At 37.0% G+C, this 26,753-nt stretch overlaps 1 protein-coding gene across 1 annotated transcript in view; it reads right to left on the bottom strand.

The window, feature by feature from the left end:
- Positions 1-26,753, bottom strand: part of LOC131756812 (EGF-like and EMI domain-containing protein 1) — a 512,622-nt gene that overhangs the window by 20,278 nt on the left and 465,591 nt on the right. The window contains 2 exon segments of the mRNA XM_067033965.1: positions 4,147-4,269; positions 6,214-6,333. Of these exon segments, the coding sequence (XP_066890066.1) occupies positions 4,147-4,269; positions 6,214-6,333 (243 nt within the window).

Here is a 26,753-nt window from a genome sequence, read left to right as displayed (position 1 = left end):
GCCACTGAGCCTGCACGTCCGGAGCCTGTGCTCCGCAACAGTGAGAGGCCCGCGTACAGAAAAAAAAAAAAAAAAAAAAGGCTTTGGAACAAAACTATGAACAAGAAAACAATGAATTACCTGATTATATGTAACTGATATCATGTTCGTATGCTAATCAGCTTTGATGTATACAAGAGTCACTTATTACATAAACATTCTCTTACTTTGAGCACTAATTTGCTGATTGTGGTACATGCCACTACTTTGGGGCACTTTGGGGGGCATCCAGCTCAGTATACACATGCCAATTTTCCTGAGCACACAAGTATTATAATCAATCGTTTTCTAAGTGAGAAAATGAAAAATAAAAGAATGCTTTGCATCATTGTTAAAAATATGGAATTAGATACTCTGCTATTTTCACCATTGGCCTCTACTGTTCTTCATTTGTGCTGCTTGGACACACCTCTAAATGAGAGCGACTACATTGGTTCATTTCCTTCCATTCTTAACTCCTGAATCCTTTGAAAGAAGAAAGATGGGAAAGAACAGGACAAGGGCACTTAGGATTGTGGTATTCCTTGAGAGCCTATACCACCATTCAAACTGCCAAGGTATCTGCTATGTTCCTGTATAGTTACTAGTACAGAAATCATGCTCCCTGGTCCCAGCTTCCAGTCTACGCTAGGCAGCAGCCATGTGTCCCAGGGCGCCCAGGGCACATAACTGTTATTGTACTCATTCCTCTGTGCCTTCATCATCTTGTACTACCCAGCTCGTAACAGATGTTCAAAAATTGCTTTTGAGAGTAGAGAATGGACTTGAGGACACGGGGAGGGGGAAGGGTAAACCGGGACAAAGTGAGAGAGTGGCATGGACATATATACACTACCAAACGTAGGGTGGATAGCTAGTGGGAAGCAGCCACATAGCACAGGGAGATCAGCTCAGTGCTTTGTGTCCACCTAGAGGGGTGGGATAGGGAGGGTGGGAGGGAGATTCGAGAAGGAGGGGATATGGGGATATATGTATATGTATAGCCTATTCACTTTGTTATTACAGCAGAAACTAACACACCATTGTAAAGCAATTAGAGTCCAATAAAGATGTTTAAAAAAAAAAACAGTGAGAAAATTTTTAAAAAATAGGTTTTGAATGATTGAATAAACAAAAAAAGATTATGCTAATCAATTTATTGTTGAAAATAAGAATGCCTTTGGGTTTAGAAACAGCTAGTTTAGGACACAGCAAAATAAGAGAGCTAAAGGAAAGGCTGAAATAATTAAGGGAACTGATATTTTTCACAGTATGTTAGCATATACTCTGTAGGGAGACATATTTCCAATTTTGGCTCTTATTCTTGTTTCCCTATGATCAATGCAGCTGTAAGACTGCCGGAGGTACTTTACATGTAAATGACATTACTGTAACCTTATAAAGAGCTAAACTAAACGGGACTCAGACATGTGCATATTCATCTAGAACTGGCCACTAGAAGTAAGCTGAGAGGGGCTTCCCTGGTGGCACAGTGGTTGAGAGTCCGCCTGCCAATGCAGGGGACACAGGTTCGTGCCCTGGTCCGCGAAGATCCCACGTGCCGCGGAACGGCTGGGCCCGTGAGCCAACGCCACTGAGCCTGAGCGCCTGGAGGCTGCGTGCCTGGAGCCTGTGCTCCGCAACGGAAGAGACCACAACAGTGAGAGGCTCGCAAAAAAAAAAAAGTAAGCTGAGAGTCTGCGTTCTTGATACAGATGATACTGTTTAACTATCATACCTAAAATATGCTTTAAAAAACTTTAAAACCTGATCCCCGTGGTTTCTCACAGATAGCAAATAATCATTAGTTACTCAATATATTAAATATGCATTAAATACATATGGAACTTAGGTTCACTACATACTGCTTTGTAGTTTGGGAACAGTTTTATTTAACCATGCTAGATCTGGAATTTTCTAATTTCTAATCACAAGATAGTGATAGTTCATTCATAGCATACTTTGAGGATTCGATGTTTATGCTATACAGTATTTTGAGAGCCACTGAGAAGAAATGATATAAATACAAAATATTGTTGTCCTAGGAAAAAGTTAAAACAATATTTGCCTAAAATATACTGTTACATGAAGAACACGTAATTCATTGGTTTTTTTCTTTTTAAAAATTTATTTATTTTTGGCTGCGTTGGGTCTTCGTTGCTGAGCGTGGGCTTTCTCTAGTTGCGGCAAGCCGGGGCTGCTCTTTGTTGCGGTGCAAGGGCCTTCTCAATGTGGTGACTTATCTTGTTGCGGAGCATGGGCTCCAGGAAGGTGGGCTTCAGTAGTTGTAGCACGTGGGCTCACTAGTTGCGGCACACAGGCTCACTATTTGTGGCTCGTGGGCTCTAGGGTGCAGGCTCAGCAGTTGTGGCACACTGGCTTAGCTGCTCAGCGGCATGTGGGATCTTCCCGGACCAGGGCTCGAACCCATGTCCCCTGCATTGGCAGGCGGATTCCTAACCACTGCACCACCAGGGAAGTCCCTCATTGTTAAACATTACCATGTTCTGAAAACATTTACCCCACCTACAAGTTTTAAAACACTCAAAATACCAGTTTTCACCAAGAAAGTTTTGTATGTCAGTTAGTAAATATTGAGGTCTGGTGAGAGCTACACAAAGAACTTAGCCAAATATTCACATGAGGGAAATAAATGTAAAACTACACTTCTACCAAATGTATTCAACTCTAGGGCAAATTGCTTTCCCAAGTAACTTTCACAGAAAGCCTATACCTCATGACTCATTAGCAATGATGGCCCCCTCTTTCATGATAACTGAGAACTCAGCAGTCAGATTGCAAGAGATTTTATTTCAGGCATCTGTAAACTGTACTCATCTCCTAAACCTCTGCTCACATTAAAAAGCCAAAATATTAATAAGAAAGAAAAACCCATCCACATTTCTCTCTGCCTGAAAGGACTCCTTAGGGCACTGAGAGAAAGATTCACTTCAAAAGAAGTTATATCCTAATTAGTAGTTAATTCTTCTCTCCCATGTTATTTAGTTTTCTCTTTAAAAGACAAATATCACTGGGGCTTCCCTGGTGGCGCAGTGGTTGAGAATCCGCCTGCGGATGCAGGGGACACGGGTTAGTGCCCCTGTCCGGGAAGATCCCACATGCCGCGGAGCAGCTGGGCCCGTGAGCCGTGGCCACTGGGCCTGCGCGTCCAGAGCCTGTGCTCCGCAAAGGGAGAGGCCACGACAGTGAGAGGTTCGCATACCACCAAAAACAAAAAAATAAAATAAAAAATAAAAGACAAATATCACTGCAGAAAAACTGCCCCGTCTTTAAGCAGTAGAAATATACCAACAGAACTTAAGGCTACCCTGGCAACCCAGGCATTCAAGGATTAGAGTTTTATGCAGTGGAGGAGAATGAAAAACTTAGTGACCTTAAGAATGTCTCTTCATGAGAGAGCTTAGGTAAAAATGCTACATAATTTATTCTGTGTATCATTATCCTTATTCTTCTTCCTTCATTAAAACTGACCAAGAGACATATGATGTACACAAACACATAACAAAGTTCAAAGGATAGTATATTTGGAGCCTAAAGACCCCAGTTCAAGTCCCAGTTCTGTCACTTACTCATTTGTATAATTGAATGTTTGACTTCTGCCCGGAATGGTTTACTCAGATGTGGAGAACTGGGAAGGGCATCTTTGGAACTGAGATGGGAAATCAGACATGCTATTACAATCTAGAGCCGCTACTTGTGCTCTGGTTCCTTCACTCCTGCTGGTTCCTTTTCCCTGAGTTTTACACTGGAATTGTTAGTGTTCAATAAATATTGCACAGCAGAGGTGGTGAAGGAAGACAGACTCTTCACAAAGGAGAGCCATGGGTCCAAGAGAGCCCTGAGTCAGAAGACCTGAGACTTAGTCCCTGTGGTCTACACTGTGGATCATGATGCTGACCATTTTCTGTTGACTCTGGGCCCCTGTTCTGTCAAATTAAAATGAGGGGGTTGGCCTTCGAAGCTCCCACTCACACCCCACCCCTGTGGAAAACATTCTCAGGAGCTTCCACTTTGGCAAGGCATTCAGTGTAGTTCTTTTGTTTGTTACTCTTGTTTAATACTTGTAAAATGCCACACATTTCCTGGGCTGCAATTATTGCCACTTACTGTAACACTGTTTTCCATCAGCTCCCAGCTCAAAACCAGGGTGGCAGGCACAAGTGAAAGATTCCACTGTGTTCACACAGCGATGGCTGCAGGGAGCAAGCCCTTCCACACACTCGTTTACATCTGCAGAAAGAGATACACAGGAGCTGTGTCTTCAGAGCTGGAATTAAGGTTTATTTGTAAACTATAAAAATGAACTAAAGCACCCCTGCCTCTCAACTCCCAACATCAAACATAATAGTAAAATACCACATAGGCTCCATATTTGCAAATAAACCAACTGCGAATGACATAAACTCTACTGCAGGTCTTACGTTCTCAAACACTTCTTTCTACCTATTAGAACCTACTAGTATCTATTAATTTGAAGAAAGAGAAAACAAACAAAAAAATAGACCTTTTCTATCCTCTAATAATACAAGCAGAAGTCATTGTAATTTGTCTTCATGAATATATATCAAATTCTTAACCCAAAATGGTATCTCTCTGATTTAAGACGGTACAAGTGGCCATACACAAGGCAGATTTGGAATCTTCATATGTAGCAATCAATCCATGGTGTATATTGTACATATGATTGTTACAAGGCAATGCCATTTAAACACTCGTGCCCTCTCTCTCTCCTGACACTGATGGCCAAGTCTATTCAGTATAACATCATTTTGTGGCCATGTAGTTTCTGCAGGCGCCCCCTTTATGTTTGTTTTGTTTGTTTGTTTTTTTTTTTTTGCGGTACGCGCGCCTCTCACTGTTGTGGCCTCTCCCGTTGCGGAGCACAGGCTCCAGACGCGCAGGCTCAGCGGCCATGGCTCACGGGCCCAGTTGATCCGCAGCATGTGGGATCTTCCCAGACAGGGGCACAAACCCGCGTCCCCTGCATGGGCAGGCGGACTCTCAACCACTGCGCCACCAGGGAAGCCCCAGGCCCCCCCTTTAAATGGATAGGTTCCACCATTATTTTCCCAAATAGAACCTCCTCCTTGTACGGTCCTGCATGCCAACCCCCACCAGGACTCTCAAGAGAAATACTCATTTTTCTAAGGTATTTATAAAACCCTACGTAGGCAGTAACTTTGGGGACAGACTTTTTAAGAATAATGTACCAGATATTATTAAAATAAAATTTTGAAAAAGGTATTATATAGATAAGTATGGATATATGTATATATCTATATATGTATACATTTGTGAATTTTCCACAAATTTTAATAAGATCCTATTCTGTGCCAGAAACTCAGCAAGGTAGGTGCTATGCAAACAGAGGACCAAAACAGAAATGTTCTCTGTCAGAAAAGTACGTTAACATAATCCACAGAAAATTTTATCTTGGTTTTGGCTTAAAGAAAAAAAAACTAACTTCACACTAATTTTTATGTCTAATTCTTTTTCAATTTCTTAAAGTGTTTATCAGTCCCATAAGTCAGGAAACATTTTGTATTTTCTTAATTAATGCAAATAAACTGTTTCTCATTTCATGGAAATGCTGTGATAAAAATGAAGGAGTCTGTGATTTCTCAGAAGTTATTAAAACAAAGACAGTCCCACAGGAATGACTTCATTTATCAGTTCTGGTCACGAAGTAATTTATCACTTTCATCTTTGAATTGAAGTGTGTCTGTTTTGCTATTTCTAGGAAACAGAAATATGTAACCTTGTAGTTATAGAGTTTCTTTCTTTTTGGTTTTAATTATTCCTAACTTCTGAGAGCACTTATTTGCACATAGTTGCTTTTCAAAGGTTATCCCCACCTTCTGTAGCCTATAATAAAAAACTCCCTGTGAGGTTATGGAAGGTTTTGAAATATTAATTGTGGAATTCACTCCAGAATGAAAAACAGAAAACAAAAAGAATTAATTCTGAAACTACACCAGATCATTTTTTGTAACTAAAAATTTCACTGAGTTTTTACAGTTCCATAAAAATACCTTTCAGAATGATCAAATAAGAATATAAATGTTCCTTTTTAAGCATAAATGAAAACACCTTTCTCTGTTCTGACTATTCAAAACTGAATTACCACAGCATTTCAAACAATTACCCAATTAATCCATCAGTTCAACTTCCAACCTGCACAGGCCTTTTTGTATTCAGACAGCTGGTACCCTGCGTGACAGGCACTTCTGGCCACGCCATGCTCACTCTGACAGATGTGAGCACATCCATTTCCACCCATGCAGGGGTCCATCGCTAAAAGCGATTAAGCAGTGATAGTTTTCAATTCATTAACTTTAGAAAGATGTACAACGCAGAAGTGTGGAGGAAGGTAAAAGAGAACTGGGACAGGAGGATTTCTTACATAAAGATGGTAAGTCCCCTGGCAAGTCTTTCCCACTTTCAGATGACGCTAATGCAACAAAACGTTTCCCATTTTGTGATCTGAACTCCAAAATCTGAACAAATCCAAACATGGATCAAGGTCAAAGAACTGGCTAATTTTACTCTTCTCAAAAGTCCATCTGCTGTCCTCTTGTACCCAAAGTTAAATACAGTCAGCAGGAACTCCTCCACACACCTTTGCATTTTTTTCTCCTTCTCTCCCCAACTTTTCTACTCCTTTGAGCAGCAATTATCCTCAGATAAACCTTTCACCTCCTCTAGATCTCCTCTGCCTTTGGATAAGCAACCACGGTGCCAAGAAAAGGCCAACTGGAGCAACATGGGAGAGTCTTAGCTACAGCTGCCATGGAGGTGAAATAAAGAAGTTCAGATCCCACTGGAATTAGTGAGTGACCTCCTTCTGATCTCCTTTTCCCCTCACTTGCTCTTGTCTTAGTTTTAGTCATATTCTCTGGAAGTCCAAAGTAATGTGAAGCCACACATCCTATAAGGAGTACCTTCACACAGCTTATTTGTTGAATTGATGAGCTACGTGATCCTGGTCTGACTCTGTAAATCAGCCTTGGCTACATTACAAGCTGCTGGGGTGGGAATTCCTACTCCTGTATGCTCCTCATTTCCTTTCTTAAAATAATGCACAGAATATAAAAAGCAGAACAATGAATAAAGCTATCTTGCTCCCACATTCACCCAGTTTCAATGTAACAACTACCACAAAATGTAAGCAGATGGTACATTAATGCTTACATGCTTTTATTAATTTCTTGTAAATCCTTCCAGACTTTATGAAAATATAAGTGATACAAATATCTATCTATCTATCTATCACAGATACAATATACATTGTTCTACTTCTTGCTTTTATGTAGGGAGAGATTAAATTGAATTTGTAGATCAATTTGGGGGAGTATTGCCATTTGAACAACATTAAGTTATCTGATCCATGAACGCAAGATGTCTTTCCATTTATTTTAGTATCTTACTTATTTCAACAATGTTTTACAGTTTTCCTTATACAATTTTGGCACTTCTTTTGTAAAATTTATTCCTATGTATTTTATTCGATGCTATAATAACTAGAATCATTTCTTAACTTTACTTCCAGATTTTTCATTGCTAGTGTATAGAAATCCAATTGATTTTTACAGTTTGATCTTTAATCCTACAACTTAGTTGGATTTCCTTATTAATTCTAATAGTTTTTTTAGGTGGATTCCTTAAAATTTTCTGCTACAAGATCCTGTCATCTGTGAACAGAGATATCTTACTTCTTCTTTTCTAGTCTGGATGTCTTCTATTTTCTTGCCTTTTTGCTCTGGCTAGAACTTGCAGTACAATGTTGAATGAAAGTGGCATGAATAAGATATCCTTGCCTCATTCCTGATTATAGGGGGAAAGCTTTTAGCACTTCATTGTTTAGTGCAAAGTTACCGTGTGTTTCTCATAGTTTCCATTTATTAGGTTGAGGAAGTTCTCTTCTATTTCTAGTTTGTTGAGTTCTTTTATCATGGAAGGGAGTTGGATTTTGTCAAGTTTTTTTTCTTGCATCTATTGAGATGATCAGGTGGGTTTTGATATGATATATTACATTAATTGATTTTCAGATGTTGAACCCATCTTGATTTCCTGAGATAAATCCTACTTGATCATAGTGTATAATCAGTTTTATAAATTGTTGGATTTGGTTTACTAATATTTTGCTGAGGATTTTTACATCTACATGCATAAGAGATATTGGTCTGCAGTTTTCTTTTTTGTGATCCTTGTCTGATTTTGGTATCGGGGTAATACTGGCCCCATGGAATGATCTTGGAATTGTTCTCTCCTCTTCTATATTTTGGGATAATTTGTGAAGAATCTGTATTAATTTTTCTTTAAATGTTTGGTATGATTTACCACTGAAACCATCTCAGTTTAAACTTTTCTTTTGGGAAGTTTTAAAATTACTAATTCTATCCCTCTCTTTCTCTTTTTTTTTTTTTCCTCAGGAGGATGTGTGTAGGTCACACACAAATACTACACTATTTTATTTACTTTTTTAAAAACTTTTTTTACAATTTAAATATAGTTAAGGAACAGTATTATGTCAGTTTTGGGTGTATACCATAGTGATTCGACATTTAAATACATTATGAAATGATCACCATGATAAGTCTAGCTTTACTTATTAAATGTCTAACGAGATTTTCTATTTCTTTAGAAGTCAGTTTCAGTAGTTGTTGTCATTCTAGGAATGTGTTCATTTCATCTAAGTTATCTAATCTGTTGTGACACAATTGTTCATAGTATATCCTATTTTCTTTTTAAATTTCCTTAGGGTCAGTAGTGATGTCCCTCTTTCATTAATGATTTTAGTTATTTGAGTCATCTTTCTTTTTTCCTTTGTCAGTCTAGCTAAATGTTTGTCGATTTTATTGACATTTTCAAAGAACTAAATTTTGGTTTTAATTAATTTTCTCTCCTGTTTTTCTATTCTCTATTTCATCAATTTCCATACAAATCTTTATTATTGCCTTCCTTCTTTTCTTACCTTTTCTCATCCTTTTTCTCCTTGTGTTGCTCCTGCCCAGCATCAACTCTCTAAAAACTCTTACATTCGAGTCTGCAGATTCAATCTGCCCCACAATTTCACAAAAGTAAAATTTGCTGGACCTTTTTGGTTTTGCTTGTTTTCTTCATTTTTTCCTGTATGCATTGTCACAGGTTAAGAAAAAGATGTTGACCTACACAGCCATGTTTATACCAGAAACTTACTTTCTTTACTCCATAACCTCTACCACCAGCTTTTAAGACCAGTGGTCCCCAACCTTTTTGGCACCATGGACCGGTATTGTGGAAGACAATTTTTCCACGGAAGTTGGGGAGAGATGGTTCAGGCGGTAAGGCAAGCGACGCGGAGTGATGGGGGGCAGCAGATGAAGCTTCACTCGCTTGCCTGCCACTCACCTCCTGCTGTGTGGCCTGGTTCCTAACGGGCTGCGGACTAGTACTGGTCTGCAGCCTGGGGGTTGGGGACCCCTGCTTAAGACAATGGGAGAGGTAACTTTTCTTAACTCTGAAAAGTGAGAAGTCAATTCCACCAGATGCAAGATTACAAAGCAGATTGCAATTATCTTTTTTTTTTTTTTTTTTTTTTTTTTTTTTGTGGTACGCAGGCCTCTCACTGTTGTGGCCTCTCCCGTTGCGGAGCACAGGCTCCAGATGCGCAGGCTCATTGGCCGTGGCTCACGGGCCCAGCCACTCCGTGGCATGTGGGATCTTCCTGGACCGGGGCACGAACCCATGTCCCCTATATCGGCAGGCAGACTCTCAACCACTGTGCCACGAGGGAAGCCCTGCAATTATCTTTGATATGTTCTTCTCATTAACGACTACCTCTGGGAACTTCTCTAAATTTACTTTAATCTCTTATTGCCCTTAATGCCTTCTTGATGCCCAAGGTCTCCAACTATGAGGCTTACTGGTCCAGAAAATCGCTGCATATAACCTCCCTACAGCAAGCCATTGTACTGTCAAAACTCCCTTCTGTTTTTGAGACTGATTTTAACTGTGAACTTAAGGATTGGGCTCTAGAAAAGAACATATGGATTGGACTCTAGAGAAACCATAAAATAAATCTCCTACAATGAAGCATTTGATTGTAAATTTGCAGCTTTTATTCTCAGCTGTAGAACATAGGAGCACATTTGAAAGTAGAATGTGGGCCACAAGTATTATTTTCAGTCAAGAAAGACTGAAAAGACATTAGAATGTTTAGAGATAAAGGACAGTGCCCTTTACATAGTAGCACTTAAATGGGGCTTGTGATCTTCCAGGAGTAACTGTAACTGGGCTTAACTTCTACAAAAATAAACAATGGATATTAGTCAACAGACAGCACAGGAGGTAGAACACTGAGAGCAGAGAAACAAAAAGCTCAATTATTGCTGAGTTCTGCTGGAGGCAACTTCTGGATTACAGCACATGAAAGAGAAACCAAAGGACAGCTCAATGATCTTCCTAAACTGGAAAGACAGATCCCACATCATGATTGTTAAGGCAAGTAGTCTTGAACCTTTGACTAAATATAATTCAATATATACATAGGGTAAATCTCCATGAAGTCAGACAAAGAACAACACACTAGAAAAAAGAATGAGGGTAACTGTTAGCCAAACAATTCCCCGAGCACACACAGAGCCAGGAATCAGTTCTCAGCAGCTAAAGTGGAGAAATGTTGTTGACTATGCAGGGCATTCAGTAGAGATTACAGAAGGGCCATGGCTAAGTGGTATGGCTAATTGAACCCCAGAGTAAAGTTTACTCTAGATTCACCCTAACAAATCTTAAAAACAGTGCTTGACAGGATTAAACTAATCTGTACATGAGTTAACTTGGCATCCAGAAAAAAATGTATGATATTTTTTAAAGGAGTACAACAAAAGCTAGCACTCAACCATGTAAAATTCATAATGTCCCACACCACATGAAAAATTAATAAACATCTGTAAAGAGTAAGAAAATGTGACCCATAATCAAGAAAATACTCATTCAGTAAAAACAGACTTAGAAATATTAGTGATGATTAAATCAGCAGATAAGGACATTAAAGTAGCACTATTAATAAACCAAATATGCCTAAAGAATTAAAGAGAGAAATGCATTTAATAAGGAGGAAAATAGAAGATATTAAAAAACTACAAAAGGGAACTTTTGAAGAAGAATACCAGATCTGAAATAAAAATTTCACTAAATGGGACTAACAGCAGATTAGATAATTAGAGAATTATGGAACTTGAAAAAATTAGAAATATAAATTATCCAAAATGAAGCAAGGAAAGAAAAAAAATGGCCTACACAATTTAAATAAGAAAGTATGGGTGACCAGTAGGGCAATATTAAGCAGACAATATCAAGTAATTTGAATTTTAGAAGGAGATTCTCTAGTCAAAGTACCAGGAAAGAGGCAGCCTAGCAAGACAGCAAAACCACCCTGCTGTAGCCAAACACCATAAAAATAATGTGGCCCCAACCATGACACCAGAGTTTGAGTGGCAAGGCTAGACTATCCCCCTCACCAGGCTGTAATGAGGTGTTTCTCCCCCTCCCTTGGGGTGGCATCAGCGGAAGCTTTTGGAGAGTCAAAACTTTCACTACCACTCTGATAATGAGCCCACTCCACCATGGTATCCATGAAAGCCATATGGGAACAGTAAATAGGCACATCTACACTTCCTAGCCAAGTGGCATCAGTGGTGGCCCAGTGCAGAGCTAGAATTCCCATCCCTGCACAGAAGTAATGAGTCATACTCTCCTCAGGAGTTCACAGAATCCAGATAGGAAACTTGGACTTCTACCTCAATCAGGCAATAACAGGTAGCATTCTCCCCTTATCTTTCCTAGAGTTGTGTCAAAGAAAACCAACTAAGATAGAAGATTTAAATGAGATATAAAGTCTTATAACATAATACATTAAATGTCCAGTTTTCAATAGAAAATCACTAATAATATCAAGAATCAGGAAAATCTCAAAATGATTTAAAAAGTCAACCAATAAATGCCAATATTAAAATGTTAGAATTATCTGACAAAGATTTTAAAGCCACTATTATAAAAATGCTTCAATGAGCAATGAAAACATGCTTAAAACAAATGAAATAGAGTCTCAGCAAAGAAATAGAAGGTATGAAGAACCAAATGGAAATTTCAGAACTGAAGAACACAATAACTGAAATAAAATATCAATGGATGTGCTAAAAAGCAGAATGTAGGGGACAGAGGGATGAATCAGCAGATGGAAGATAGAACAATAGAAATTACCCAACTGAACAACAGAGAGAAAACAGACTGAAAAAGAAAAGGAAAAAAATGGAGCCTCAGAGACCTATGGAACTATGACAAAGCTATAGCATTGTGTCAATTAAGTCTTAGGGGATAGAAGAGAGAAAGTGGGGCTGAAAATATTTTCAAAGAAATGAGGCAAAAAAATGTATCAAATTTGACAAATGACATAAATCTATAGATCCAAAAAGTTGAGTGAAGCTGAAGCAAATTAACCCCCCCAAAACCGACCCTAAGGTACACCATAGTCAAACTTCCGACAATTAAAGTCAAAGGAAAAGTCCTTAAAGCAACAAGAAAGAAATTATACCTATCTATCAGAGAAAAATGTGAAATAACAAAAGATTTCTCATCAGGAATCATGGACACCAGAAGGAAGTGACAAAATTTTTCAACTGATGAAAAGAACACAACCCAGGATCCTATATCCATCAAAATTACCCTGCAGGAATGAAGAGAAACCAAGACCTTCCCACATGACGGAAAGCTAAGAGAATTTATCTGCAGAAGACTACTCTGAAATAATGTCATTTTTCTAAATAGAAAGGAAATTATTTTTAAAAAAAGGGAATAGTGGAACATCAGGAAGAAAGAAAGAACAAGAGCATCAGAAAGAAAGAAAGAGCAAGAATAAATATTCTCATTTATAGTTACTTTTCTTAATTTTATTATTCTTATTAATATTTAATATATATTATTTATATATAAATACAAAAAACTTTTCTTCCCCTCTTGAATCTTCTAAATTATACTTAATAACTGAGCAAAGCCTATAACATTGTCTGATGTGGTTATAAATGTACATAGAGGAAATAGTTAAATATATGAATGGAGAAGAGTAAAGAGAAAGTAGTTAAGGCTTCTACACTTCACTTGAATTGGTAAAATGATTCTACCAGTAGATAAGTCAGGTATACACAATATAATACCTGAAACAACCAGTAAAAAGCTAGGTAAAGAGATACACTCAAAACTGTTATGAATAAAATGAAATGGAATCCTAAAAAATGTTATAGTAATGCATAGGAAGATAAGAAAAAGATACAGAAAAAATTTAAAAACAGAAACAATAATTAATAAGAAAAAAGAAATGGCAGACAAGCTGTGACATATCAATAATAACATCCATGTAAATGGCTTACTATGCCCATAAAAGGCCCATATTTGAAGAGTGACTTAGAAAACATGACTCAACTATATACTGTCTACATGAAACTCACTCCTAATATAGTGATATAGGCAGGTCAAAAGTAAAAGGATGGAAAAAATACATATCGTGCAAACATTAATCAAAAGAAAGCAGGAATGGTTATATTAATATCAGGTAAAGTAGATCTCAGTGCAAAGAAAATTACCAGAGACAGAAAGAGACGTTATATAATAATAAAAGGGTCAAGGCACCAAGAAGATATAACAATCCGAAATGTATATGCACCAAAACAAAAGAACTGCAAAATATGCAAAGCAAAAGCTGATAGAAATGAAGGAGAAATAGACAAATTCACAATTTTGGTTGTAGACTTCAACACCACTCTTTCACCCATTAATAATAGAACAACTAGACAGAAAACTATCAAGAACATAGAACTCAAACCCACCATCAATCCCTAGATCCAGTTGACACTTATAAAATACTCTACTCAACAACAGCAGAACATACATTCTTGTCAAGCGCCCACAGAACACTAAACAGAACACATCTTCTATGTAATCCCTAAGCCAAAGAGAAAATCTCTAGAGAAAATAAAAATCATCAAGCTGAATAAAAATTAAAATTCAACATCAAAAATTTGAGGACACAGTTAATGCAATGCTAAGAGGGAGAGAGATTTGCAGTACTAAATACATTGGAAAAGGTCTCAAATCAATAATCTAAGCTCCCACCTTAAGAACTTAAACTAAGAAGAGCAAAAGAAACCCAAATCAAGTAGAGTGAAGAAATAGTAAAAATGAAAGCAGAAAGCAATAAAATTAAAAACAGAAAAAATAGAAAATATTATTGAAGCAAAGAGCTGGTTCTTTTTTTTTTTAACATCTTTATTGGAGTATAATTGCTTTAAAATGGTGTGTTAGTTTCTGCTTTATAACAAAGTGAATCAGCTATACATATACATACATCCCCATATCTCCTCCCTCTTGCGTCTCCCTCCCTCCCTCCCTATCCCACCCCTCTAGGTGGTCACAAAGCACTGAGCTGATCTCCCTGTGCTATGCGGCTACTTCCCACTAGCTATCTATTTTACATTTGGTAGTGTATGTATGTCCATGCCACTCTCTCACTTCGTCCCAGTTTACCCTTCCCCCTCCCCATGACCTCAAGTCCATTCTCTATGTCTAAGAGCTGGTTCTTAGATCAATAAAACTGGCAATAGCAACTGACAAAGAAAATAAAAGAAAAGATACAAATTACCAATATCAGGCATGAAACAGGATATCACTATAGACCCTGATGACATCAAAAGTATAATAAGGCACTATTGCAAACAACTCTGCCAAATTTGGCAACTTGGATGAAACGGGCTAATTCCTTAAAAGAAATACAAACAACCACAACTCATTCATATGAAATAGAGAAGGTGTATAGACCTATAACTTTGAAAAAATTAATTCATCATTTAAACACTCCCTAAAGAGAAATCTCCAGGCCCAGATAGTTTCACTGAATAATTATACCAAATGTTTAAAGAAGAATTGACATAAATTCTACAATTTCTTCCAGAAAATAGAAAAGGAAATACTTTACAATTTATTTATTTTATGAAGCTTGTATTATTCTAATGCCAAAGCCCAGAGAAGACAGTACCTAAAAAAGAAAAAAAGGAAGAAAGAGAATACTATAGACCAGTATCACTCATCAATAAAAATGCAAAAATCCTTCAAAAATTTTAGCAAATAGAATCCAGCAATATATACACAAATTATGCAACATGACCAAGTAGGTTTATTGCAGCATGCAAGGCTGGTTCAATATTCAAAATCAATCAATGTACTCTTCATATTTACAGAACAAAGAAGAAAATTCACATGATAGTATCAATCAATGTCAAAAAACATTTGACATAATTCAACGTATTCATGATAAAAAGAAAATGGGAGCACTGAGAACTTCCTCAACTTGATAAAGAGCATATACAAGAAACCTACAACTAACAATATACTTAACGATAAAAGACCAAATTATTTCCCCCTAGGATTAGGAACAGCACAAGAAGGTTCATTCTCATTGCTCTATGCAACATAGTGCTAAAAATTCTAGCTGGTGCAATCAGGCAAGAAGAGGAAATAAAAGGATAATTGATCAGATAGGAAGAAATAAAACTATTCCTATTTGCATATGACATGATTGTCTGAAAATCCTAAGGAATCTACAAACTCCTAGAACTAAAATGTGAGTTCAGCAAGTCAGCAGGATACAAGGTAAACATATAAAAATAAATTGCATTTATACATACTATTAATGAACACACAGTGAAATTAAAAAGACAAAACATCTGCAATTACTCATTTACAGGACACATTTTATATATTTGAATAGATTACATACAATTCTTTGAAGGCTAGGACCTGACTCCTATAACTTGATATCCCCATATGTCTAGAATCTATATAGAAGGTGCTTTATAAACTGTGGTTTGTTGGAAAGAGGATGAAGATTTTCAGGTATTGGTCTGTTAGAAGATGGAAAATTAAATGACACAATAGATACACAGTGGTAGACTCTAGATGCATACTAGAGAATAGGACCATGTCCTTGCCCTCCTGAACCATTCATTCTGCTGGGTGAGGTAGACAGTATATAAGTAAATCAATAAGAAAAATCATCACAGATTATTCTGAGTGCTCTGAAGGAAATAAACAGGATGATGTGAGAGACAGTAGCTGAAGAGGAGAGCCTGACGGGAAAAGAGAATTTGGGGTAGAGGTCTTAAGACATTGAGGTAGAAAAGGCATAGCATACTCAAGAACAAAAGGAAACCTCTGGATGCACATGTAAGACACTGTGGTCCACAGTAAAGATTTTGGAATTAATTTAAGTTCAGTAGTAAGCCACTGAAGATTTTAAATGGAGAAGTGGTAGGGTCAGAAGTAAAATTCCCATGTCTGCCAAATCTTGGTTCAATAGTCCTTTATTTTTATTAAAGATGGTTAAAATATGTGTATTTTTTAAGAAAATGCTTCATTACAAAATGGTAGTCCTGAAGCCACATAGGATAAAATATTTCACTGACTTTGCAAGCTTAAAAATCTCTCTGTATCTTGCATTCTTATGCACAGTTAAGGCATTTCAAATTCAAAAGAAATTGCTGTTTCTTTTTTACTTCTGTGTAACTTGAAGAACACACATAAAAAGGTAATTTGGATGTATGAGTTTGCATGGATTTCACTAAATATGTTAGCTTAAGAGCAGTTTAAAATAATACATTGCAATTTATCTTAAACAGCTCAAACTCTGCCTGAAAATCTTTTTTTCTTTTTTTTGCGGTACGCGGGCCTCTCACTGTTGGGGCATCTCCCGTTGCGGAGCACAAGCTCTGGACGCGCAGGCCGCAGGCTCAGGGGCCATGGCTCGCGGGCCCAGCCACCCCGCGGCATATGGGATCTTCCCGGACCGGGGCACGAACCCGTCAACCACTGCGCCACTAGGGAAGCCCTGAAAATCATTTTAAGGGCTTGATTATTAGTCACAATTATGGAAAATGTTTAAGTAAAAAAAATAATTATTTTATTTTATATATTCCCAGTACAACTTAAAACCTTATTTAGGTTTTTAACAAATATGAGATAAAAATATGATTTAAAAATTGGTTATGATTATAATATTTATTTCAAATGAGTGTTTGTCATATACTTCTACTTTCCAAAGAATGTATTGGATAAACAGCCAGAGAGAGATTCTTGACTTATTTGTAAAATTAAACACATACAGCCATCTTGCAAACTGAGCCAATTTACACCTCTGAATTTTAAAGAAAAACTTCTTATATAATCTGTACAAATGTACACTGAGGCAGCTAAATGTTATTTAATTATAATCAGTGACACAAATTTCAAGCTCAACACCAGAATATTTTCTCTCTTAAAGATGCTCTATTACACTTCCTCAAGTTTTCCAGTCACCAGTCTTCTGACAGTTAAAGGTGGAAGAATTAAAGATGCCATAGAAAAGATCTGGCTACTTCTGTTCTTAGTATTAAGACCTCCCAACACTCTCAGGTAACACTTTCTCAAAATGACTTTCTCAAAAGCACGTGTTGGTAACCTCCATGTATATCCCCATAGGCCCCAGAGCATTTGCTAAAGGTATTCACTAGTTAAGAGTCCCTTGATTTCCTCTCTCTAGAGTCTCACTTTTTGAGTTTCAAAGATGCCTGAAAGCCAGTGATTCTATTTGTAAGGTTAAGATACCCATGTTTAACAAAGTACCCATGTGGCTAAACAATACCCATGTGGCAATACCAAAATACCCATGTGGCACCTCTTCATATATGAGGGTTTATCGGCATTTTACCAGGGAATATGTTCTGGTCCAAGAAATGTATTCCTAATGAAAATTACTTGGATATATGGCAATAAAATATCCCCTCTAAAATCCTAACAGCTTCCTTAATTGTTGATATTTTAAATATATGGAGTCTCTATACATGCAGCAATTCTAGGTAGAGGACTTCTGTGACCTTGGCATTGTTCTCTGGACCAATTCTTTCAAAGTTTAACTTAGATATCATCTCTTAAAAGCTTTTTTCTGAAGCCCTTTAGGCTGGTTTATATGCTATGTACTGGGGTTCCTGTAATATATTATGTACAACTTTACTACTGTGTACTCTTCATGCATTTGTCTCCCCCACCAGACCATGAGCTTCTTGAGGGCAAAGACCTTTGATTTTTGTATCAAAGAACTCTTCGCTTCCAACTCCAGTGCCTGGTATATAATAGGAAGTTGGAAATATCCCTTGCAGGAAGGAAATGAATGACAAAGCAACATGTGAGAGAATAGTGAAGAAGATAAGCAGATTTTCTATCTGGTGAAATACCAAATGACTATCCCAAGCCTGAAAGAAAGAAATCCTCAAAGCAAAAATGAGATAAAACAATCATTCATTCCATGCTCTTGAGAAAGAGGCAGAAAACCCCCCAAACCTTTAGATTTTCTTTTTAAGTTTTGCTCATTACTAATATTATTCATTTCCTACACTCACTAGATCTGTTAAAGTCCCTCAGAGAGTCAAGATTTATTTCTAGCACAGCATTATGGATCCCTTTCATCTAGTCCTAGATAAAATGCAAGAAATCTATTTAGTTCATGGAGAGAAGTGTGGCTGCCGTTGGAGCTTCTACATGCTTAATGAACTGCATGTTCACTTGAAAGGCTAATCCCATCCAACTAGAGTTAGGGCCATTATGAAGCTTACAAGGGTGCTCAGACATGAAATGCTGGCTAAGAATCTAACTGAGATTCATAATAGACAGTATCCTGGTTTATAGGACAGGGAGGTTGTATTCATCAAAGTACAGTATAAGACTTTGTATTGACTGAATGGAGGAAACTAGCCACATCTTCCTATGCTGCTATAGTTTAGTCTAGCTGTCAATTTGGCAGTTCATGGGTTGCAAATTGTGGACACTATTACTTAACATTCATGTCTGCTTCACATCCCAGCAGTGGCAGTTCACCATCGATGATCATGTTTCCTAACTGCAGTCCAACCCAGCTGAAGAGCCAGTTTCTAACACAATTGCAGCCAGCTCCGACAAGAGGTCTGGTAGTCAAATGCCACCTTCTCTGAGGTACTTTGGAGACTATCTGCTTTATACAGCATTGATAGATGCAATAAGAAAACCAATGGACAGAAAACAAACACTTTTTAAAGTTAAGTATTTTATATTATTAAAAATTATATTCTTCCTCAGAATTGCTATAATAATTATTGTCTAGAATATTCACATTGATATTTAACAGGTTAAACTTTCAAAATGGCATAGAGAAAATATAAAAAAGACATGAATTTGTAACCTGACTGCCAAGGTCACTAGCTCTGTGACCTTGGGACAGTCTTTTGACTTCTAGGAGCTTTTAGACCCTTAACTGTAAAACAAGCACAATAACAACTACTTCATGGTATTGTTGTAAATATTAAGTGAAATAATGTATGTAAATCAACTAATACAGTATCTGGAATATTGTTCAAATGTTAGGCATTATAAGTATAAATATAAAAGAGAGGAATTGAAATGGACAAAAGACTAATAAGCTAACATGAGAAAGAGAGTTTTGGAATTTAATACATTTAAAGTAAAACAACTGTGAGTTATATGAAATCCAGAGTGTATTCAGGTTTGTGAATAGCTAAATCTGACTGAAGTTGAGGAAATAAAAAATCCTTATGTAGAGAGTTAAAAGAATCAAGACAAATACTAAAATCAGCAAAGATGTACTGAATTCTTACTAAGTGTAAGATCCTAGGAGAGAAAGATAAATAAGAACTGACACTATGTGGGGAGATGAAGAAGTATGTACAAATGGGAAAAGATGTAGAAAGAGAAGATCAAGTATTAGAAAAAGAACCAGACCAGGTAAGAATAGGGTCTCAAAATCTAAGGGAAGAGACTTTCAAGAAGGAAGTCAAGTGCAAGCTGGGTCAAAACTGCTGAGGGCTGAGAGTCAAAAGAAAGGGCTCACATGTTATGAGTGCTTTCCTTGTGCTAAGTACAGTTTCAGGCACTTCTCATGTATTTGTTCAATACATCATTCAAGTAAGATAAGGAAAAGTATTTATTGAATGGTAGTAGGGAACAAGGAGATGAACTGAAGAGATAATAGCCCTGAGCTACATTTGGAAATCTGTAACAAATAATAATACTTATTATAATTAAGGACTAATAATTATTAAAATTATGGATAATATATGCTTAATATGTTCCAGGAATGCTTATAAGTGCTTTAAGTGTATTCATTCATTTAATCTTCATAAGAACTCAATGAAGTAGGTACAATTTAAATATCCATTTTATAGATAAAGAAACTGAGGCAGAAACTGTATTCAAGATCCCAAAGCTAAAAAGTGACAGAACTGGGATTTGTGGAAAAAAGAGGGCTTCAAACTCAGGAGGCTGGATTCAGGAACTTGTTTAACTTCTACACGATACTAGAGGAGAAGAGGTCTGGGCTCTCTCGTGATAGCTATAGAGATGGATGCTTATGAAGATAGGTTATAAAGGGTGGTGTACCCAGAAGATAAGTGATGAGAAGACAGAATTAAAGTTGGACAACAATGATAAATACAGAAGACAGAACAGCCAGTGGGGGAATGGGGCTTTTGATTCTGGGAGATGGGAGAAATGGAATTAAAGAAAAATTTGAGAGTGTACAGAAATTGATTCCTAAAACTCAGTAATCAAGGATTGGGAACCAGCAAAGTGAGGCTCCTGGAAGGTTGCACTGGATAAAGTACATGTGGTGTGAGAACAAGATTTGGTGTCATCAATAACTGAATTCCAGTCCTGACTCTATCAAGAAACAGCCATGTAACCCTGTAGCTGAAAATGTACTCCTCTCTGCTTTACTGTTCTAACAATAATTTTTGTAAGGAAACTTACTATGTTCTTTACATGCATTACTTATTTAACCTTCATTCACAATCTTATGACATATGTATGATTATTATGCCCAAATCACAGGTGAGGAAATACTAATGAGTTTAAATTAACAGCACATCTTCACAGTGAATGAGGGAGCTGAGATTCCAACCCAGATCTATCTGATCCCTTAGTCCTTTATACCACTAGGTCATACTGCTTCTTTAATAACCAGATGTTACCAATGAGAAAAAAATGGGTTTGAGAAATTTGAATCTAATTCACAATGCATTAAGTATAGGAATGCAGGAAGCTGAGAGCAGTGGCAGCAGTGGCAATTGGGGATCAGTTATTTGAAACTGAGTATGTGTGTAGCACCAACCCCAAGGACCGAGTTGGAGTGCTGGCTAGGAAAACACCCCCAGAGTTTTGAGCAATTTTTTTTTTTTTTTTTTTTTTTTTTTGGTGGTACGCGGGCCTCTCACTGTTGTGGCCTCTCCCGTTGTGGGAGCACAGGCTCCGGACGCGCAGGCCCAGCGGCCATGGCCCACGGGCCCAGCCGCTCCGCAGCATGTGGGATCTTCCCGGACCGGGGCACGAACCCGCGTCCCCTGCATCGGCAGGCGGACTCCCAACCACTGCGCCACCAGGGAAGCCCAATGAGCAATTTTTTTAATGGGGGCACTTGTTGGGTGGGTGATTGAGGTTAGACATGTGCAGGAGTGATTGAAGAGAATTCAATAACATAGGATCATTTCAAAAGTGATAAGAACAATGAAAATGGATCTTCATTGCTTAGCTTTTCCTAAAGCTGGAAATTATTTCACAAGAGTTTTCCTCTTAATGATGCAGGAGGAATGTTGGAATACTGATTTACAAATTGGGATACTACATTTTTCAAGGAAAGTCAAATGTTCAAGTATATTTACAGATACCAGAGCTTTCATTTTAATTTTTGGTTCGGAAAATGTTAAAAAAAAAATTTCAAATCATTTCCAAAGTGTTACTATAGCTTAATAACGGTCATCAATAATTTCCATGTATAAAGGCATTTCTAGACATACCAATATTTAAAACAGACACACTTGGAACTTCTATGAAAGCAATGGTAGATATAATTCCTTGATGTATTTGCAAAAGGTACAATAGGTCAATGAAAACCGTTTAACCTCAATGCTCCAATAATCATTTATTCAGCTTCTAGATGATCTCTGTAATTCAAAGGATTCAGGCAAACATTTCCTTAGGTCAAATATCACTAAAATAGGAAACACAGGACACTTTGCAGATCTGGATTAATCAGTCATAAACCCTTACTGAAAGCCTATTATATATGCAAGGCACATGAGTCTTAAAGATTTTTTCAAATGTGAATTTATACAAATCATCTTTTAGACTTCCAAAATATTTTATAAGGTCAGAACAGAATTATTAGGCTTGTTTCCCTCAAGATACAGTGGTGATGTGATTTTCTAGAAATCAAAACAGGATTTGAATTTAGTGTTCTGTTGCTTCCAGTTTTCAGTCTATGTGTGTAAGGCTGAGGCACCCTAAGATTTAACTTTGCACAAAAATTTGATGTCATAATAGTGCAAGTAACCTCTGAACCCTAACAATTTTAACCACTGGAATTTATCTTAAGGAAATTATCATATTGGGAGCAAAGATTTATCTATAAGAATATTTACTGCAATTTTCTTTAAAATAATTAAAATGTGCAAATCTAATTATCCTACATCAGGATATTGGACTGCAGTTATAAAAGCAATGATATGCTATGCATAGTACAGTCAGCTGGAAAAATCTTGGGTTCCAGAGTTCCAGTTCCTGGGTTCAAATCCTGTTTCTGTCACTTTCACGCTACGAAATCTTGGGCCAATTACCCAACTTCTACTGTGCTTTATTTCCTCTTTTGTACAGTGGGGATGGTAACAGTGCCTACTTCATACAGTTGCTGTGAATTTGAAGGAGGCAATGCATATAAATGTACTTTTCAGTGGTGTCTGACCCAAAGATAATTCTAAGTAAATATAAGCTATTATTATAGTGCAGTCATTAAACATCATATGGAAAAATTAAATTTTAGTTAAATTTTTTAAATTAAATTTATTACACTAAATAATGTTTCAAAATATTTTAATAAGGCAAATTGTATAATGGAAGCTATAGTATAATCTTATGTCATTTACTTATACAAATAAAATACTTGAGAATATATACACCAATGCATAAAAATTGTTACTTCTCTATCATGGAATGGGCAGTTTCTACTATTTTTCTTTTGTGTTATTTAATTATCCTTTTTTTTTTTTTTTAGATTTCCTTCAATGAACTTGTATTGCTTTTATCATAGAAAGTGTAAAGCAATAAAAATAAAATAAATTGCATGGCATATATTGATCCATGACAAAGTTAAGAGGACCTCAGTAGAAGTTGCTGGTTTTAGTATGTCAGTAGTTCCTGAGGCAAGAGATGCTAATGACACCAAAAAGACCACAGGGAGAGGAGAGGTGTGGAGGGGGACTCAGTGTATTCAATATAAAGTAATAGAATTTGAGGTTGATGACAGTAGGACCAAAAAGTCAATGTCTGCTGAAAACACAAAAGGTGCAATTTTAACATCAAGATCACTACCACTGAAGTAGAAAATAATTGTTTCTAATGATCTGGAAATAGAGTGATTTTACCTTGAGTTAAATATGTAAGGCCCTGATTAAATTCAGGCCCTCTTTATGCTTTCTTTGGGATTATTTTTATTTTCAGTTCAGTTTTAGGTGTCATTTCAAGGACTGAGCAAATCCACCCCCATGGTAAACAGCAGTGGGATACAAGAGTGGAAGGATCTTCAGTCATTCCAAATGGTGGCTCTACGCCTTTAATATTGGTTTCCCTTATGTACTTTTAACCTGTATTTCTTTTGGTACTCCTTTTATGATGCCAAATTGTTTGGTAAAAATCACTACTGGTATCTAAGATGTCATAACATATATATGTATATATATATATATGCACACACATATATATACATATATACATGTATATACATGTCACATTCCTATTGCTTTCTCTTTACTGCCTTGGACAGTGACACGTTGTCAGCAAAATCACAGCCCTGTGTCTGTGAGCACTGCATATGTCCTTCCGACTGCCACATGATTATTTGTGGGTTCTGGATAAAAATATAGGTGAACCATGAATCATCCCATAGGTCTTTACTTTTTCTAAAGTCAACTCCTTTGGCACAGTTGCATGATTTCGAGGTTTTATTAAAAATGGTACAAATCAATGGGATTAAATCAATGAAATTCCAACCACGTGACTTCATAACTGGAAACATAAGTGAATATGATTTAAATAATCCCAATAGTTTTTGATAGAAAAAATATGTGTGACAGCAAAGTCCCAAACATTAACTTGAAATAAAGCAATTAAACTATGCTGAGACAGTCTAAGTCAGTGGTTGGAAAAGGGCCCCACTTCCCTGTCCTGTGTTATTCAGTATTCCATGAGCTACCCCGAGGAAAAGAGGTGCTACTACCAAACTTCAGTTTACAGCTGAACTAGCCTTTCAATCACATTTATAATCACCTTCCTAGGAGCAAAAAAATCACTCTCATGCAAACTGCCAAACAAAAAGGAAGTGATCCATAAATGTTTGTTGAACAAATAAAGTCTTCCCATCTTTTGTTGGATTAGGACTAGATGACTGTAGGCAGAGAATCTGCTTATGTCAACAAAGAACTTAATTATGCGGAGTATTTGCTGATGTCAGTAGTTGCTGGAAGGCAGATTTTTGGGGGACAACTGGAATTTCCTACTAAGTGTATCAGGATACTGGAAGAAAATGCCTCTGTATCCTGATTGTATCCCAAGTATAACAAAACCACGGTCTTGGGAAGTTTGTCTACACTATATAATATATGAAGTTTTAGTTCACCCACATAATTCTAAAAGCAAGAAACCTTAATATGTTCATTTTCTTCTTCCCACTTCTATCCAAAATTGCCAGTTGTTACTTATTTATTGCTGGCAAACTGTTGATTTTATAGGTGTTGGAACATTAGCCACCATAAGACTATGAACTTGCACTTGTAAATTCACTCCCACCTCTGTTGATGCCCAGCAAAATGGCCTCTGTTGCTTTCCTTTGGTTACACAGAATGACTGCAACAGAATAATTCACAACTCAAAATGTATATAGTTGCTCAGATAAAATGTGCATAATTTCAATTACAAAGATCACATTTTGTCAGTGGTGTTAAAATAGGTAGGGTATTTTTTCTTTCAGTGTATAATGGGGGGTCTCTGCCTTACCCTACCCGCTGTGCAGTGTTGTAAACTTGATCCCAATTGCCCTCTAGTCTTTTGCTTAGGAAAGTAAATACTAGGGTTCATGAAAAGCTGTCATTCTTTTGCATAACTTCAAGTGGTCTGAGAAAGATCTCTAATTAAGGAACCCCTAGGATGTGTAGACTGAAGGGAGCTCATATCTCTGACAGTGAGAAGACTTGGGGACAGAGGAGCAGTGATACAGCACTAAATTCCAAGGGAGGTTAGTAAGGAGAGCTTGGTTGCCAGGTTGGAGATAATGTTGTCTAGGAGACTAGAAGGGGAGAAAACATTGGGATAGTTAGGAAAAGAAAAAACCCCAGAGACCTAATTTGGGAAAAAAAAAAGTTGGAACCATCTAGGGAATAAGCAATGATTCCAGAATTTCGATACCGAAAGATCTTGGGGAAAAAAACCTCGTTTGGAAGAGAATGCAGTCTTGAAGCTGCATTTTCGTAAAAGCGGGCACACCATTTATATTTAGATTTTATGCTAGAGATTAATAAAAATATCAAAAAATTAGAGGATGGTTTATTTACATTTTACATAGGACTGAGAAAAATACATTGCCCATATTAAAAAATAGTTATCATTTTGGGGTACAACTGGGAAATGGATAAAAATTATGGGAGGAAGGCTAAATCCTACTGAATGAGTTGAAGTTAGCATGTGGAGACTTTTCAGAGAATTTTCATTAATTAAATAAAAATAAAAGAGGGAAGAGTTGCTTTTTATCAAAAACATTACTGTGAATATACATAGCTTTCTCTTTTGGGTCTGCAGACCATTTCTTCTTGATGTACTAGTAACGAAATACACAGTGGAGAATAAAAACCCTCACCCAAGCTGCTTAGTCTGTGCATTTCCACATTTTCCAGAAATCTTTGTTTGTGATTCTTATAAACTCAATGGGATACTTAATATCACCTTAAATTCTTGAATCGTCACATTTCATCACCGTGAATCATATTGCTATAGATGGCTGCCCTGCCTTAAAACTCAGTGAATGTGAACCTAAGGCCACAAATGGTTCCAGAAAGAATTAAGGCAACAGCTGTTTATGGAAAGCAATGTGTGAAGTAGATTGTAGGGGAAAAAGTGATTGTTTCAAACACACAGCCTTGCAAAATGGTACATAAGGCTGCAAGAAGTTTTATTGCTCTCAACACGTTGTCCCTTTACAGTAGGTAATATGTGTTCACTGTGACTTCCTCTCACAGTGTCTGCCGTCTCATTTTAGCTGGTGGTGTGAAAGGCTGCAAGGCCGGTAGTGTTTATCAGTGATCTGAATACACTATGGCTCATAGCCCCCATTGTTAACAGAGCAAGAGCTGACAGCTTGAATGCTGGAAGAGGCAAGAAACAAAGTAAAACAGATGTCAAAAACTCCTGTGCTTGTTTGGGCATAAATAGCATGCTGAGGAATCAATTGCTAAAGAAAATCTATTTCTGTCTATTTCCTACCTACTCCTGAGGTTCTTTGGCTAATATATTTTGATATGACCCCCCTCCTCTGAAGAAAACCATCATATATATATTAGTCCCAA

Source organism: Kogia breviceps, chromosome 5 (genome assembly GCF_026419965.1).
Source record: "Kogia breviceps isolate mKogBre1 chromosome 5, mKogBre1 haplotype 1, whole genome shotgun sequence".
NCBI lineage: Eukaryota > Metazoa > Chordata > Mammalia > Artiodactyla > Physeteridae > Kogia > Kogia breviceps.
The sequence above is the reverse complement of the archived record's forward strand: the minus strand, read 5'-3'. Positions and strand labels throughout refer to the sequence as shown.